The 15,126-nt window shown below is 36.4% G+C and overlaps 2 protein-coding genes and 1 long non-coding RNA gene across 3 annotated transcripts; 1 reads left to right on the forward strand and 2 right to left on the reverse strand.

Annotated features, from left to right (window-relative positions):
• Window positions 1-4,075: 4,075 nt before the first annotated feature.
• LOC120415561 (uncharacterized) lies at window positions 4,076-6,909 on the reverse strand. Its single transcript, XR_005605214.2, has 3 exons — window positions 6,560-6,909; window positions 6,120-6,309; window positions 4,076-4,387 (listed from the first exon to the last, which is right to left on the reverse strand). It is a non-coding gene; the product is annotated as an uncharacterized LOC120415561 (long non-coding RNA).
• Window positions 6,910-9,582: 2,673 nt separating this feature from the next.
• Window positions 9,583-11,335, reverse strand: LOC120415522 (probable 26S proteasome non-ATPase regulatory subunit 3). The gene has a single exon (XM_039577079.2). The coding sequence runs from the start codon at window positions 11,211-11,213 to the stop codon at window positions 9,732-9,734; it is 1,482 nt and encodes a 493-aa protein (XP_039433013.1). The 5' UTR covers window positions 11,214-11,335; the 3' UTR covers window positions 9,583-9,731.
• A 2,744-nt stretch (window positions 11,336-14,079) lies between these two features.
• Window positions 14,080-15,120, forward strand: LOC120415523 (calcium load-activated calcium channel). The gene is made up of 3 exons (XM_039577080.2): window positions 14,080-14,312; window positions 14,381-14,458; window positions 14,524-15,120. Exons 1-3 carry the CDS (start codon window positions 14,252-14,254, stop codon window positions 14,934-14,936), a joined length of 552 nt encoding a protein of 183 aa, XP_039433014.1. The 5' UTR covers window positions 14,080-14,251; the 3' UTR covers window positions 14,937-15,120.
• The last annotated feature ends 6 nt before the right edge of the window (window positions 15,121-15,126 follow it).

Genomic DNA, 15,126 nt, shown 5'->3' on the forward strand with positions numbered 1-15,126 from the left:
TTTAAATGTTTAAATGTTTAAATGTTTAAATGTTTAAATGTTTAAATGTTTAAATGTTTAAATGTTTAAATGTTTAAATGTTTAAATGTTTAAATGTTTAAATGTTTAAATGTTTAAATGTTTAAATGTTTAAATGTTTAAATGTTTAAATGTTTAAATGTTTAAATGTTTAAATGTTTAAATGTTTAAATGTTTAAATGTTTAAATGTTTAAATGTTTAAATGTTTAAATGTTTAAATGTTTAAATGTTTAAATGTTTAAATGTTTAAATGTTTAAATGTTTAAATGTTTAAATGTTTAAATGTTTAAATGTTTAAATGTTTAAATGTTTAAATGTTTAAATGTTTAAATGTTTAAATGTTTAAATGTTTAAATGTTTAAATGTTTAAATGTTTAAATGTTTAAATGTTTAAATGTTTAATGTTTAAATGTTTAAATGTTTAAATGTTTAAATGTTTAAATGTTTAAATGTTTAAATGTTTAAATGTTTAAATGTTTAAATGTTTAAATGTTTAAATGTTTAATGTTTAAATGTTTAAATGTTTAAATGTTTAAATGTTTAAATGTTTAAATGTTTAAATGTTTAAATGTTTAAATGTTTAATTTTTTTAATGTTTAAATGTTTAAATGTTTAAATGTTTAAATGTTTAAATGTTTAAATGTTTAAATGTTTAAATGTTTAAATGTTTAAATGTTTAAATGTTTAAATGTTTAAATGTTTAAATGTTTAAATGTTTAAATGTTTAAATGTTTAAATGTTTAAATGTTTAAATGTTTAAATGTTTAAATGTTTAAATGTTTAAATGTTTAAATGTTTAAATGTTTAAATGTTTAAATGTTTAAATGTTTAAATGTTTAAATGTTTAAATGTTTAAATGTTTAAATGTTTAAATGTTTAAATGTTTAAATGTTTAAATGTTTAAATGTTTAAATGTTTAAATGTTTAAATGTTTAAATGTTTAAATGTTTAAATGTTTAAATGTTTAAATGTTTAAATGTTTAAATGTTTAAATGTTTAAATGTTTAAATGTTTAAATGTTTAAATGTTTAATGTTTAAATGTTTAAATGTTTAAATGTTTAAATGTTTAAATGTTTAAATGTTTAAATGTTTAAATGTTTAAATGTTTAAATGTTTAAATGTTTAAATGTTTAAATGTTTAAATGTTTAAATGTTTAAATGTTTAAATGTTTAAATGTTTAAATGTTTAAATGTTTAAATGTTTATGGAGATCGAAGTAGGTCGCGTAATAGGAAGGTCGTGAAATTTTCGCTCGCGTCATTTTCGATGAAAAAATATATTTTCAGTTAAAATTAACGAAGATTTCTTTATTTAAAGTCGTCGGTTACATACCGTCCCGTTGTCCCTCGCGAACTGTTAAATCTCCGATGAAGAGGAGGAATGTCTCCAAACATTTGAATTAGTGTTTTCAATAGAGGAAAAGTTTGTTTGTGGATAAAAATCATCTGGGTCGAGTGTAGCAAAAGCTTTAAAAAGAGTATTCCGTGTGTTTTACGCAGTGCCAGTTGGAACCGTTTTGGCATTAGTTTTAGAAAAACGTTTCACTCGCTGTTATGTGATGCATGAATGTAGTATTGTGGTCAGCAGCATCATGAATGGCCTGTTCCGTGAAGTGAGGACCAACTCCGTTCGAAAATGGGGCCGGAGGTGGATCCGGGGCATTCAGAGGACCATGACCGGAGTGGGTTCCACTGAAGATTTAGCTGAGGAGGCAAGTTTGCTGCGCGAATGATTTCGAGTCATGAAGACCAGTTCTAGAAGAAACGCAAGCCATCATCGAGGAATTCGGTGAGATCAGTCCATTTTAAATCCTTATCTTAACTGAACTCGCATTGACTTTATCTGCCCTCAACTTGCTCTCCATCTGCCTTGCCTTTTTTTATTCTTGATTTTCAGTTCTAATTTTGCTTCATCCTACCATCTGTTTCTTTTATGTCATTGTGAGGGGATCATCGATCCATCCGCATTGACATACTATCTTTTCATTTTTCTTCTTGTCTTTTCTCACATTTTCTCTTTTTTCACACTTACTACCAGTCTTTGTGAGGGGATACTGAGCTCGATTTGCTCTCCATCCGCAATGACCTTTTCTCATCTATGATTTTCCTTTTTATCAGTAGTTAGAATCAAAGCCGGGGATCGGGGTGTTAGCATCAGGGCAGTGGACAGTATGCTGTAATGGCGGAGACTGGATGTAGATAGTGGAAGACCAGAACTACGTCACAAGGGGGAACTAGTTTATTAATTGTACAATTCTTAAGGATTGTCCAATTACTACATCTATTGACCTCTGTCAGTTTCCAGCTGTCTGCCGCGCCCTTTTAGGCCCCCAACAGGGTGCAAGCCCTGTTTTTCAGCTTTGTCAGTCTTTTTTCGGAGTCATTGAAGGTTACTGTCGGAAGGAGATTCTTTTCCCCTGAGGACACCGTGAGTGATTTTGCTTGTTCGCGTCCAACCACCCCCTTTTGGCCCTTCATACGACAGTAATTTGAAGATGCTCCCTTTAAGTCTGAGCCACTGTAATTCTAGGCAACCGCTACATAGGTCATCCTTGTGGCCCTGTTGGTTATCAAATCAAATCAAATCAAAAATGTTTAAATGTTTAAATGTTTAAATGTTTAAATGTTTAAATGTTTAAATGTTTAAATGTTTAAATGTTTAAATGTTTAAATGTTCAAATGTTTGAATATTTTAATATTTTAATATTTTAATATTTTAATATTTTAATATTTTAATATTTTAATATTTTAATATTTTAATATTTTAATATTTTAATATTTTAATATTTTAATATTTTAATATTTTAATATTTTAATATTTTAATATTTTAATATTTTAATATTTTAATATTTTAATATTTTAATATTTTAATATTTTAATATTTTAATATTTTAATATTTTAATATTTTAATATTTTAATATTTTAATATTTTAATATTTTAATATTTTAATATTTTAATATTTTAATATTTTAATATTTTATTATTTTAATATTTTAATATTTTAATATTTTATTATTTTAATATTTTAATATTTTAATATTTTAATATTTTAATATTTTAATATTTTAATATTTTAATATTTTAATATTTAAATATTTAAATATTTTATTATTTTAATATTTTAATATTTATTTTTTTTGTGTAGAAACAGTTAAATATGTAAAATTTCTAGTATTTTAATGTCTTAATGCTTAAGTTTTTTAATAATTTGATTTGATTTGAGCTTTTCACAAAATCGTTTGTGAAGTTTTGTATTTAAAATATAACTCGATTTCAAATACTTTTGTTACATGATTCAAATTATTTAAAAAAAATCGTTAAAAAAAAGTTAACACTACGCAACTATAACATTACAATAAAACTTACTGTAACAAAAAATTGGAAAAAAATGCATTATGAGATTTCCAATAACAAAACCATAATATTTGCTGTATTCATGAAATGTACAGTAGTTTTATTGTTTCAATTTATAACATTTCCAATAACAAAACCATGAAATTGACTGTAACCATGAAATCTACGATAGCTTTATCGTCATTCCAATGAAGTTCAAAAAAATCAACCATAAACTAACCATAGATATTATAATATCTATTGTAACTGCATGGTTTTGACAATGCATATCATCATATAATTTTATTCGCATAAAGATTTCTGATGAACTTACAGTAAATTTTAACGTTACAAAACGATAAAATATATTGTCATTTTGACAGTGTTTTAACAGTAGACAGCATCGTTTTTTAAGATAATTTGCGTCGTATTTTGGGATTTTACCATAAAAAAGGGGGGTTGTTATGCACCGGTACCATAAAAATTTCGAAATTTTTCCATACATTTTTTTTCCAAATACGACGCTTTTTACTGTTAATCTAATGTTGCATTTTTCATCCAAAAACTCGTCCTGACTATAGAAAACATCATACATTAATAATAAAAACAGCAAGCATTACAATGCATTGCACAGTCAATTTACAGTTCTTCATGGTTTTTTCGCTACCAAAATGTACTGTAAAAACTATATCCGTACATTGAATTAAATAATAACTACAGTAAGTTTTATCGTTTATTTATTGTTTTTTCTCCACAAAACTGTATGGTAAAAAATATAAATGGACATTGAAGTTAATGGTTAATACAATAAATTAATGAGTATTTTTATCGTTATTATTTGTATTATTTTTTCACTTTATTTAGCACTTTTTTTAGCGTCGTTTTCTTTTGTGATTCCGCTTCAATCAGCCAAGCAAACAGTTACTGTTTGGCGTTGTCCGGAATGTCGGTAGCCGGTGCAGGATTCACTGCTTCGTACTTGGGATGGACATTCGCGTAATCGAGAAGCACAATCCTCAGTGAAATAAGCCCCTGTTGAAGAGAAAAGACTAAATTAGACAAAAGGAAAATAATAAATAATGTTGCAAAACTACGTGGTGATTACTGCACTCGATCGTCAAATTTCGATCGTAATTTCTCGACTCACGATCGAGATTCATCGATACAGAGCGGATTCGTTTTTTTGAAAGGAACTAAATTCGAAATTGATTCGCTAATAGGAACGAATAACAGCTGCCAAAAACTTGAAACCACATGCTCAGAAATCTTCGAACAATGGGGTTGAAATGTCAACAACAACAAGTTTGACAATAGGGTCCTAAAGCCATATGCCAATTTTTATGTACAACGGTAAAAGCCCGTTTTTTCGAACCAATTTTGAACTTAGAAAAAAAAATGCAACAGACAGGTTTTTAATCGTGTTTTTTACCGTTGTACATACAAATTTACATAGGACTTTAGGACCCTATTGGTTTTGACGTTAGAGTGCTTTTTTAATTCAAATATGTTCGATTTAACTAATCCGCTCTTTGGTAAGATTTCGATCTACCATCGCCAAATTACAATCGAAAGTTTATTACACCGACCAACAAAATTTCTCCGCAGGCTCAACTCGAGGGGAAGCAAGAACTTTGGGGTTCCCAGAAGCACGTGCACTTTGAATTTTTACAAAAATGATAGAGAGAGAGTAGTTCAAAAATATGTATGGGGTGGCACGTCAGTTCGTCAGTGAATGAACTTACAATTTGGATTTTCTGGAATCATTACAACGTACAAACCTAATGGCACATGTCAGGCCGACGTTTGGCGAAAAAGTGTCCATCCCCGCCAAACTTTTCATCGACATCACCGAGTCACGACGTTTTAGCAAGTTTCTAGCAGAGTTCTTACAGAGCTGGATATTTTTACAGCATTCTAGCAGAAATGTTCTAACGTTCTAGCAGGATTGGCAGAACCAGCTCTGCTAGAAGAATATTTAGTGACTGGGATGACGCGAGAAAATTTACCGATGAAACATTCCAAAAATTCTACCAAAATTGTAAGTTTAACAACACCGCTCTAGTATCGGAAAGTTAACTCAATCCGAATTCTGAAACGGAATCTAATTGGAATCGCAATTCGCAATTCCGTTTCAAACGCAACAACCGGTTCCGTGTTCGAACCGGTTGTTGCGTTTGAAACGGAATTTGTGTACGATTCTAATTAGATTCCGTTTCAGAATTCGGATTGATTTGACTGGGTTCCCAACTGATGTGAAAAAGTTTTAGTCTATAAAAAAATATGGATCAAAATTTTGATCTCTAATCACTTCTCCGACATCAGTAATCATTTTTCGAACTTGCTCGCAAATTTTAAATTTAATCGGAAATTCTTATTTTTATTGAAAAAAGTTTTATTTTTAACCACATGATCACCCCTAATTCTGGCCCGATGTCGCCATCATGTGACCGCGCGCTCTGTTTGTTTGTCAACAAAGCTGCAGCTGGATGGTGAGACGAAGTGAGGGGGAAGAGGTTTTGACATTTTTATGCCCGCATCTGGCCCGCCGCCTATTTCGTCGGTCGTTTCCAACGACCGAGTCCAGTTAGGAACTGATCGTACAATACTTTTGAGAAACTATAATTGAACGTCAAAGACTCGTTCGAAATAGAAACAACATCGATCAAAAATCAAATGAGTTTTTCAACGTTAGCTTCTCAAGCCGTACCTCTGCCCAGATGAAAGTTTCCAAGGTAAACATTTCACTTCATACCCCAATACTCACACGTAGTTGCTGAACTCCTTGTTACCATTCCTGAGTCGTACTAGATCCGTCACCCGGTGGATCTATCCAGCGGTCCAGCCTACACCGAGAACGCAGTCACTCCTTGCCAGCGCTTCCACACATACTTTCGGCGCGCCACGGCGGTCCGGGATGTGTGCAGCAGCAGCCGGTCCACCGTGGAGAAGTGTCCCTGTATAGAAAAGAAAAAAAAATGGTTATGGAAAATTTCTTGACTTTTTTTTTGATTAGGTCCTATAAACAAATGTAAACATTGAGTGTATCCCTTTCACACCTTATGTCAAAGTCCATCGGAGTAAGCGGGATACACTCAATGTTTACTTTTGTTTATAGGACCTTATCAAAAAAAAGTCAAGATTTCTGCCGCTGTTGTGATATGAGATTCCGCCTTCCAAAAATTACGCCAACTTTCAATTACTCACCTAAAAATATTGTTGCTTCACAGCGGCAACACCTATTCGCCAACCCCGAACCTTTCCGATTCGGTCTTCCGGCGGAACTGTCCAACCAGCACCGGGATCGGGGCCATTATTAGCACCGCGAACACGCACAAATGCCGGGGATGTTCCACATCCCCGGGGACACACGACTTTACGCGGAAATTTCCTCTCGAAACGCGCGACACGAACAGGATCAATCATGCGCGAATGAAAAATAATGACAGCTCGCTCGAACCATGGTGCGTTCGTTTCAGGTGCGTCGCACAGATTTAGTGTAATGGTGCGCTCTTTAAAAGAAGGTCGCACGGGTTCAGTGTTAATGTGAGTTTGCGTTCAAAAATGTTAAAATGTTTAAATGTTTAAACGTTTAAATTTTTAAATGTTTAAATGTTTAAATGTTTAAATGTTTAAATGTTTAAATGTTTAAATGTTTAAATGTTTAAATGTTTAAATGTTTAAATGTTTAAATGTTTAAATGTTTAAATGTTTAAATGTTTAAATGTTTAAATGTTTAAATGTTTAAATGTTTTTAATATTTTAATATTTTAATATTTTAATATTTTAATATTTTAATATTTTAATATTTTAATATTTTAATATTTTAATATTTTAATATTTTAATATTTTTATATTTTAATATTTTAATATTTTAATATTTTAATATTTTAATATTTTAATATTTTAATATTTTAATATTTTAATATTTTAATATTTTAATATTTTAATATTTTAATATTTTAATATTTTAATATTTTAATATTTTAATATTTTAATATTTTAATATTTTAATATTTTAATATTTTAATATTTTAATATTTTAATATTTTAATATTTTAATATTTTAATATTTTAATATTTTTATATTTTAATATTTTAATATTTTAATATTTTAATATTTTAATATTTTTATATTTTAATATTTTAATATTTTAATATTTTAATATTTTAATATTTTAATATTTTAATATTTTAATATTAAACAAAACACTTGATCAACATATCCTAATTTCCTATTTTGTGTTTGTAAAAGTTTGAGTATTGTAAATTTTTACTGTTACTAATTTTTTTTTAAATACGATTTCACTGTAAGTGCCCATGCGAAAAAGTTTTCAGAAGTATTTGAATCAACGCGGATTTTTGGATTAAGCCAGTGGTTTCGGCAGTTGCGACGGTGGTTCCTGTGGATTTATAAGAAGCTCGATTTTGGATCCTGGAAGAAGCACTGGCACGATGAACGCCATGAAGGCCACGATGGGTTATGTACCGGAATTGTCCGAACTACAAACCGGTGCAAGAGATTGCTTCAAGGGTGTGCGTTGCAAGCTGCTGCTCGTGGCCAAAGATCCGGACGGTGGACCCGCGACCAGACGCTGAACAAGGAACAAGCCCAAGGTTGGTTTCGTGGCGCACAAATTTACACTTACACACCACACCACAACTGTTTCGGAGCGTTTGGTACGGTATGTCCACGCATCCTTCCTCCCCTGATGATTCTATGAAATGTGATCCGTTCACAGAATCTGTCTCTGCGGTTAATGCAACGCAGTAGGCCTGGCCGCTTTAATTTTTGCTATACATTTTCGGGGTAACTCGGATGTACTGTAATCATTAATATTGATAAGAAAGGACTTGAGGCGTAATCTTACCACAAGTTCTTCCAGGATGCTTTCTTCGGACTGGCTGCGCTTGTGTTCGATTAGATTAGATTAGATTAGTTACTAATTTTTTTTAAAATACATCATGAGAAAACCAATATAAAAACCATGCAATTTTCTGTAACCATACGCTTTACGGTAGCTTATTTGTTATAACTTTATGAGACTTCCAATAACAAAACATTTCAATTAGTTGTAACCATGAATTTTATAGTAGCTTCATCGTCATTCCAATAAAGTTCGAAAACGTCAACAATAAACTTACCATAAATATCATAATATGTATTGTAATTGCATGGTTTTAACAGTGCAAATCATCATATAATTTTATGCGGGATTTGATTATGCGGGGTACATGAAAAAGATTGAGGTTAAATTTTGTCCGGCCAGCAAAATCAAATGGTGCGCTAGTGTGTGTACGCGAAACGTCATTAAGCTCTATTGAATTTTTTCAGAATTTTTTTAAATGCTTAAATTCCTAAATTCTAAAATTCTAAAATTCTTCTTAAATTCTTCTTAAATTGGGTACTAAAGCCCTATGTAAATTTTTATGTACAACGGTGAAAAACACGATTAAAAACCATTTCTGATCACTTTTTTTTTTATTTTAATCATTTTAAATATTTACCGTGGCAGATATTTAACAAACCCAACACATACCTGCACGCAGAAAAATAAGGCGTATTTGAATCAACAAAATGTTTTGTTGATTTGAAAATCAAGATTTTTGTTGAATCAACGCTAAACGTCAAAGCAACTTTTTCAAAACAACAACAGATTTTTGTAGAATTGAGAAAATCAAGGTTTTTTCAACGCAAAATCGGCGTTGATTATATTCAACAAAAATTTTGTTGAATCAAACCTCGTACAGGCTGATTCTACAAAATATTTTTCTGCGTGTGTTCAGCGGAGGGTGCCGTGTAGTGCGGGTTGCCTACATGCGGGCTCATCACTAAAATGATAGTTTATCGGTTTGGCCGCCTAGGGGACGCTGTTGAGGTTATTTGACTACTGGCAGCAATGATGCCAGATTGTTACTTTAAAATCTGTATGAATCTTATGAATTATCTGTACAGGTCGGTGAAATTTGTTTTTCACACACTCATCCAAAACCAACTCAAAAATTCGGATTGTTTATCTACACGTCCTTCAAGTTTAAAGATAAATGAAATTTTGTTTCAATTTGGAGAAAAATGAAAACTAGTGTCGGAGGTCAAGTTGGCTCTTACGGCTTTTTAAAAACTCACCCGAGACATAAATACTTTAAAAAGCTGGTATTATCATTATCATAGTTCGTTTGGTTGCAATTTTTATAAAAATGAAATTTCTCTTAGACTTAACATCGACCTCTTTTCGACGACAAATCAGTTTTATTGTTCATCAGAATATTAGAATAATAAAGGGTTTGCAATTACAGTAAGTGTGTTCTCAGCGGTGTTTAAATGGATTTGATTACTAAATTCAGCACTCCTGCTCTCCTCCTTTCTCTCTCCCGCAGCTTAGAAGCCATCATCGTCCTCCTCGGCCATCTCCTTGGCAAGCTCCAGATCCTGCTGTTCGCGTTCGCGCCGCTCTTCGGCACTTTCCAGCTCCTTGCCGTACGACTTGGGCGGGTAGCGCATCGCCTTCACACTTTGGTTGTGCAAATCCAAACAGAAGCTGATGCGCTGATGAAACGCGAGTTGGGGCTCGCGAGTGGAGTAGATGTCGGTGCTTTCCTTGCTGCGCATGTATCCCTTCTCGGGGTCCAGGGTGGCCTCGATGACTCCGTCGCGGATCGCTTTGGCCACGATGAACTCGGCGTCCTCGTGCGAGTCCAGTCCGAGCTTGCGGGCAATGTCCTTCGGGCTGATTCGGCTGTAAGACAGGCCAATCGACCGGATTGCGGTTTTGATGACGTTGTGGCGCAGACGGATGATCAGCGTGAAGGTGTGATCCAGACGGAACTGGTCGCCAAAGTTCTCCAGAACTTCTCCGAAGCGTTGCAGGTTTCCGAGGCGGACGGCTTGGGTCAGCTGGAAATAAGGACCGAGGGAACGACGCAGCGCGGCCTGGCGGAAGATTTGTCGCTCGGGGATGTCTCCGAGCAGGAGTTCAACGACAATGACCAACTTTTGGACGGTCTGACGGAATCCAACGGCCGCCTGCTGTGGGGCTTTGCGCAATGCCTGGACCAGGTTCTTGTGAGCAGCGCTGTAGTCCAACTTGGCACCCTTGATGCGACCCAGATAGTACAGGAAACGGGCCCACTCGTTGTTGCTGGCCGTCTCCGGGAACACCGACTTGTTGACCAGCTTGTCGGCCTGGTCGTACAGCGAGTAGTGCAAATAGTTTCTCAACAAGCAGTTGATCAGCACGGCTTGGCCCTCGAAATCGTTACGAAGAGTTGCGGTGCGCAGCCGGGAGTGCAGGAACGAACGAATGCTATCCAACTCCCCGTTCAACTCGGCCACCCGCGAGTGATAGAAGTAGCTCTTGGCCGCAATCAAATCCAGCGAGCGACGATTCTGGCCAACAATCTTCGTCATCAGATCCTGCGTGCACTTCGAGGCCTTGGCCAATTCGTTCTTGTCCAGCAGTCTCACCAGCAGCAACAGATGGAAGTACGCGTCCACCTCCGGCAGCGGACTCTTAATCGCAGCTCGTGGCCGCGGCAACTCCGGCTCCTGCGTACCCTCCGGGAACTCCTCGATGTAAGCCATAATCCCCTCCCTCTCCGACCCGGCCGGATACAGCTGCACCGCCAGCGAACGGACCACCACCAGACTCAACTTCCGGCGGGTGTTCGGCAGCGATCGCAGCACACGCAGAATAAATCTCGGTTCCTTGCTCGAAACGGCTTTGTCAATCTGGCGAGCGTGTTCACGAATCTCCTGCACCGACAACAGTTCCGCATCTTTCTTGGCGGCCTCCACGTCCTCGGCGCTCTCCATTTCCACGTCCTGGACGGCCGGGGCCGGGTCCGCAGTTTGGGCGACCATCGTTACGCGTTCGTTCCGGGATGATTTTACACAATTTTCACGGGAGAAATCCTTTTCTTTTTCAACGACGATGACTTGTTCCGACCGCGGTGTTTTGTTCAACAATGGCTGACGACTGTCAACTTGGTTTGTGTCGAGTCATTGGAGCTGTCAAAAGCGGATGAACTTTTCCTTCTAGCGCAGGGTGAACTTTTTGGGGGTTGAAGTTTGAGGTTCGTTTCCAATCGAGTCGAGGGTTCGATGATACACTGTAAATTGAAAATGTACAAAAAATGTAAAAATTATGATGTATATTAAATATCAAATTTTGTTTTTTTTTTCGATTTTAATTAGAATAAGGCTTTTCAGTCAGAAAATTACCAACATATTCAAAGTATGTTTACATGACAGCTGGACATTTTTTAACTGACCACCCGATATTGACGTATTTCGCAGGGCTGAGCGCAGCCTTTCCCAAACACATTATTTAGATTCAAGTATCTAGCACTTAGCAAATTTTACCTTACCTTCTGCTTCCGTGGAATTGTCACGCGAGAATGTTGCACCATGGTTGTAGCATGTCGTGCGATACTATTTAAGCTAGCACTTAGCCTCAGAAAATTCAGGGGTTTCATCCGAGGCGGACCTCGCGTTGGTTTTTTTTCTTCTCTCACACACACACACACACACACACACACACACACACACGCGCGCGCGCGCGCACGGTGTGAGCACCAACTTGGATGAAGTTACTTCATCATGAAGATTGCCAGGAGGCTTTCGGACCGCAATGATTTGGGGCAATGGGGTTAGGACCAACTGATAGAATATGGGTCTCAACTTGGAGTGGCCGGAAAGCCGAAAGTGGTAAAGAAATTTTAAAAATCAACATGGCGGCGATGAAGTATTGAAAAAATAAATTCGGTATTTTATAAGGCAATCAACCAATCAAGTTTGACTAAAATGGGGTCACAAAATCCGAAATTGATAATTAAGAGAAAACATGATAAGAGCTTTGTGCAAAGTTCTCTGTCAATTAGTCATATGTGCATAACCACCTTCACCTTTTTGCATTAAAATGAAAAAAGTGATCGCAAATGGTTGAAAATCGTATGAAAAGATGCAAAATTGATCAGTTTCAGTAACAATAAACAGTGTTCCTCCAACCTCGCTGTGTATCGAGGAACAGTGAAAATCAAGATTTTTAAATGCTTCCACCTTACCAAGCTTTTTGCCTTCCTCACTTCACTGTGGCAAGGCTATAAAATCACTCGAAAAATGAACTTCTTAAATACACCTCCTAGATATATCTTCACGTATACCTATCGACTCAGAATCAAATTCTGAACAAATGTCTGTGGGGATGTGTGTAGACACGATTTTTTTTCCACACGATTATCTCAGAACTGACTGAACCGATTTTGGCTGGATCCGCCTTTTTCTGTTCGTTTTGGGGTCCCCTAAGACCCTATTAAATTTTATTTTGTTTAGTTAAGTATTTAAAAAGTTATGCCATGAAAAAGATTTTTGTAGATACAAAAACGGTGATTTTTTGCATAACCTCAAAAGACCGGGTCTCTTTGTTTACGTGCGAGAGTCGCGCCAGATGCGAAACGCCCGGTTGCCATATTGCTTCAAATGAGAGTCTGAATGTTTTCTGGAAAAGTCTGTATCAGGTATATATTTTTTTCACAAACTTATTTTCATTATTACTTTGTAAATGTGAGGAAGGCACCACCCACCTAATGGTGGATTAAGAAACGTTTTTTTTTTTTTGTCTGCCTGTGTGGATCAATCAGACCGCGCACTGAACTCGCAATCCAGAGGCCGCCGGATCGAATCCCGAGGTGGACGCAAAAATATCTAAGTGTAAATATAGGTATTCGGTGCCCTCTCCCCGTGCCATACCGTCACACTTAGGAGATCCGGGAGGCGGAGTCTTATCGCAAAAAAAAACGATACACGCCTGTGTATCCGTTGACGAAACCGAAAAGGTTAAAGAGGGCCACATTATAAGGTGTTACGCCGATTCCGTTCCGTTCCAAAAGCTTATGTCTGGAGTTTTTTTTTTAAAGGACCAATAAACCAAATTTTTAGTTTTTGCTTTTTGGGTGTTTTTCAATACCCCTGACTCAAGGCGGTTCTAAAAACACCCAAAAAGCAAAAACTGGAAATTTGGTTTATTGGACCTTTTCAAAAAAAAACTCCAGATGTCTTCTTTCTAGTCAGAAATTTACCAACACATTCAAAGTATATACACCAAATGTCAAAACTCGATCGAGAAATTAAAAAGAAATATGTGAGCCGATAGCATGGAGTGAAATTTTCGCAGCTGTCATGGTAAACATCACAGAAGCTTGACAATAAGTTTAACGTCGTCGGTTTAAAGGTGTATTCACATTATACCGCATCCGCAGCCGCAGCCGCATCCGCACAAAATTTGACAGTACGGACGCACAGTGCGGACGCGATTTCTCCAATGCATTTCATATGCAACCATTCACACTGTTCCGCATCCGTATCCGCAGTACGGATCCGTATACGGATGCGGAACAGTGTGAATGGCTGCATAAGAAATGCATTGGAGAAATCGCGTCCGCACTGTGCGTCCGTACTGTCAAATTTTGTGCGGATGCGGCTGCGGCTGCGGATGCGGTATAATGTGAATACACCTTAAAGGGTGACGACGGGTGAACTGGAAAAAAGGATACTTTTTACTTTGAGTGTTCGTTGCATTTCTGAAATATCGGTATGTAAATAAATTTAACCCAAATAAGAACTATTTCAATTGCGCGTGCACATTTATCGCCCCATCATTGGATACTAACCTCGACTGTTTCGAGTTTCATCGATTTCGCAACACACCCTGAAAATCGAGTGACGTGAAGACGAACTGTCAGAATCGCGCGACGGTCAGAAATCAAGGGTGAAGATCGCGGACCAGGAGAATTTTATTGGCCTCTTCTAGTTCGATTAGTCAAGTGTGTGTGTCCCCTGCAGGAACGAAAACCTTCCCGATTCCGGTGCCATTCGTTAATTAACTTATCCCCGATTCCAAGATGTGGTCCGACACGTTGCTGATTGTGTTTATCTCCATTTGTACCGCCTTCCTCGGCGAAGGTCAGTCCTGCGGCTCACATGCTCCACACGGATAAAAATATCTAACTCTTTTGAACTCTTCCGCACAGGTCTCACCTGGGTCATGGTGTACCGGACCGAAAAGTACCAGAAGCTGAAGGGCGAGGTGGAAAAGCAGAGCAAGAAATGTATGGACTGCTTGAGGTTGAGAAATTTAGGAGGTTTTTACAAAGATTTCTTTTTAAACTTTCAGTGGAAAAGCGCAAGGAAACCCACGGCGACTCGCTGGACAAATCGGCCAAGAAGAAAATCGAACGCGATGAGGAAAAGCTGAAGAACAACAACCGCGATTTGTCGCTGGTCAAGATGAAGTCGATGTTTGCGACGGGTTTCGCCTTCACGGCACTGCTCAGCATGTTCAACAGCATCTTTGACGGTCGCATCGTGGCCCGACTGCCGTTCACTCCGATCTCCTGGATTCAGGGACTGTCCCACCGTAATCTTCCCGGTCAGGACTACACCGAGTGTTCGTTCATCTTCCTGTACATTCTGTGCACGATGTCCATCCGCCAGAACATCCAGAAGTTGCTCGGCTTTGCTCCGTCGAGGGCCGCCAGCAAGCAGGCCGGAGGACTCTTCGGACCGACGCCCGGACAGTTTAAGTAAAGCGGGAAAAGGGACAGTCATCAGAGATAGGCATTTTTGATTCGTTTAAAAATCATTTCAAGAACAAGTCAGCCAAAAAGCGTGAGTTAAATTAAGGGTTTAGCGAAAAACAGTTAATGTTTGTAAACTTAATCGACGTTGATTCATTTATTTATAACTAGACTAGATTATGATTTACTCCTTACTTTTG

The sequence above is a fragment of the Culex pipiens genome, chromosome 2, assembly GCF_016801865.2.
Source record: "Culex pipiens pallens isolate TS chromosome 2, TS_CPP_V2, whole genome shotgun sequence".
In the NCBI taxonomy this organism is placed as follows: domain Eukaryota; kingdom Metazoa; phylum Arthropoda; class Insecta; order Diptera; family Culicidae; genus Culex; species Culex pipiens.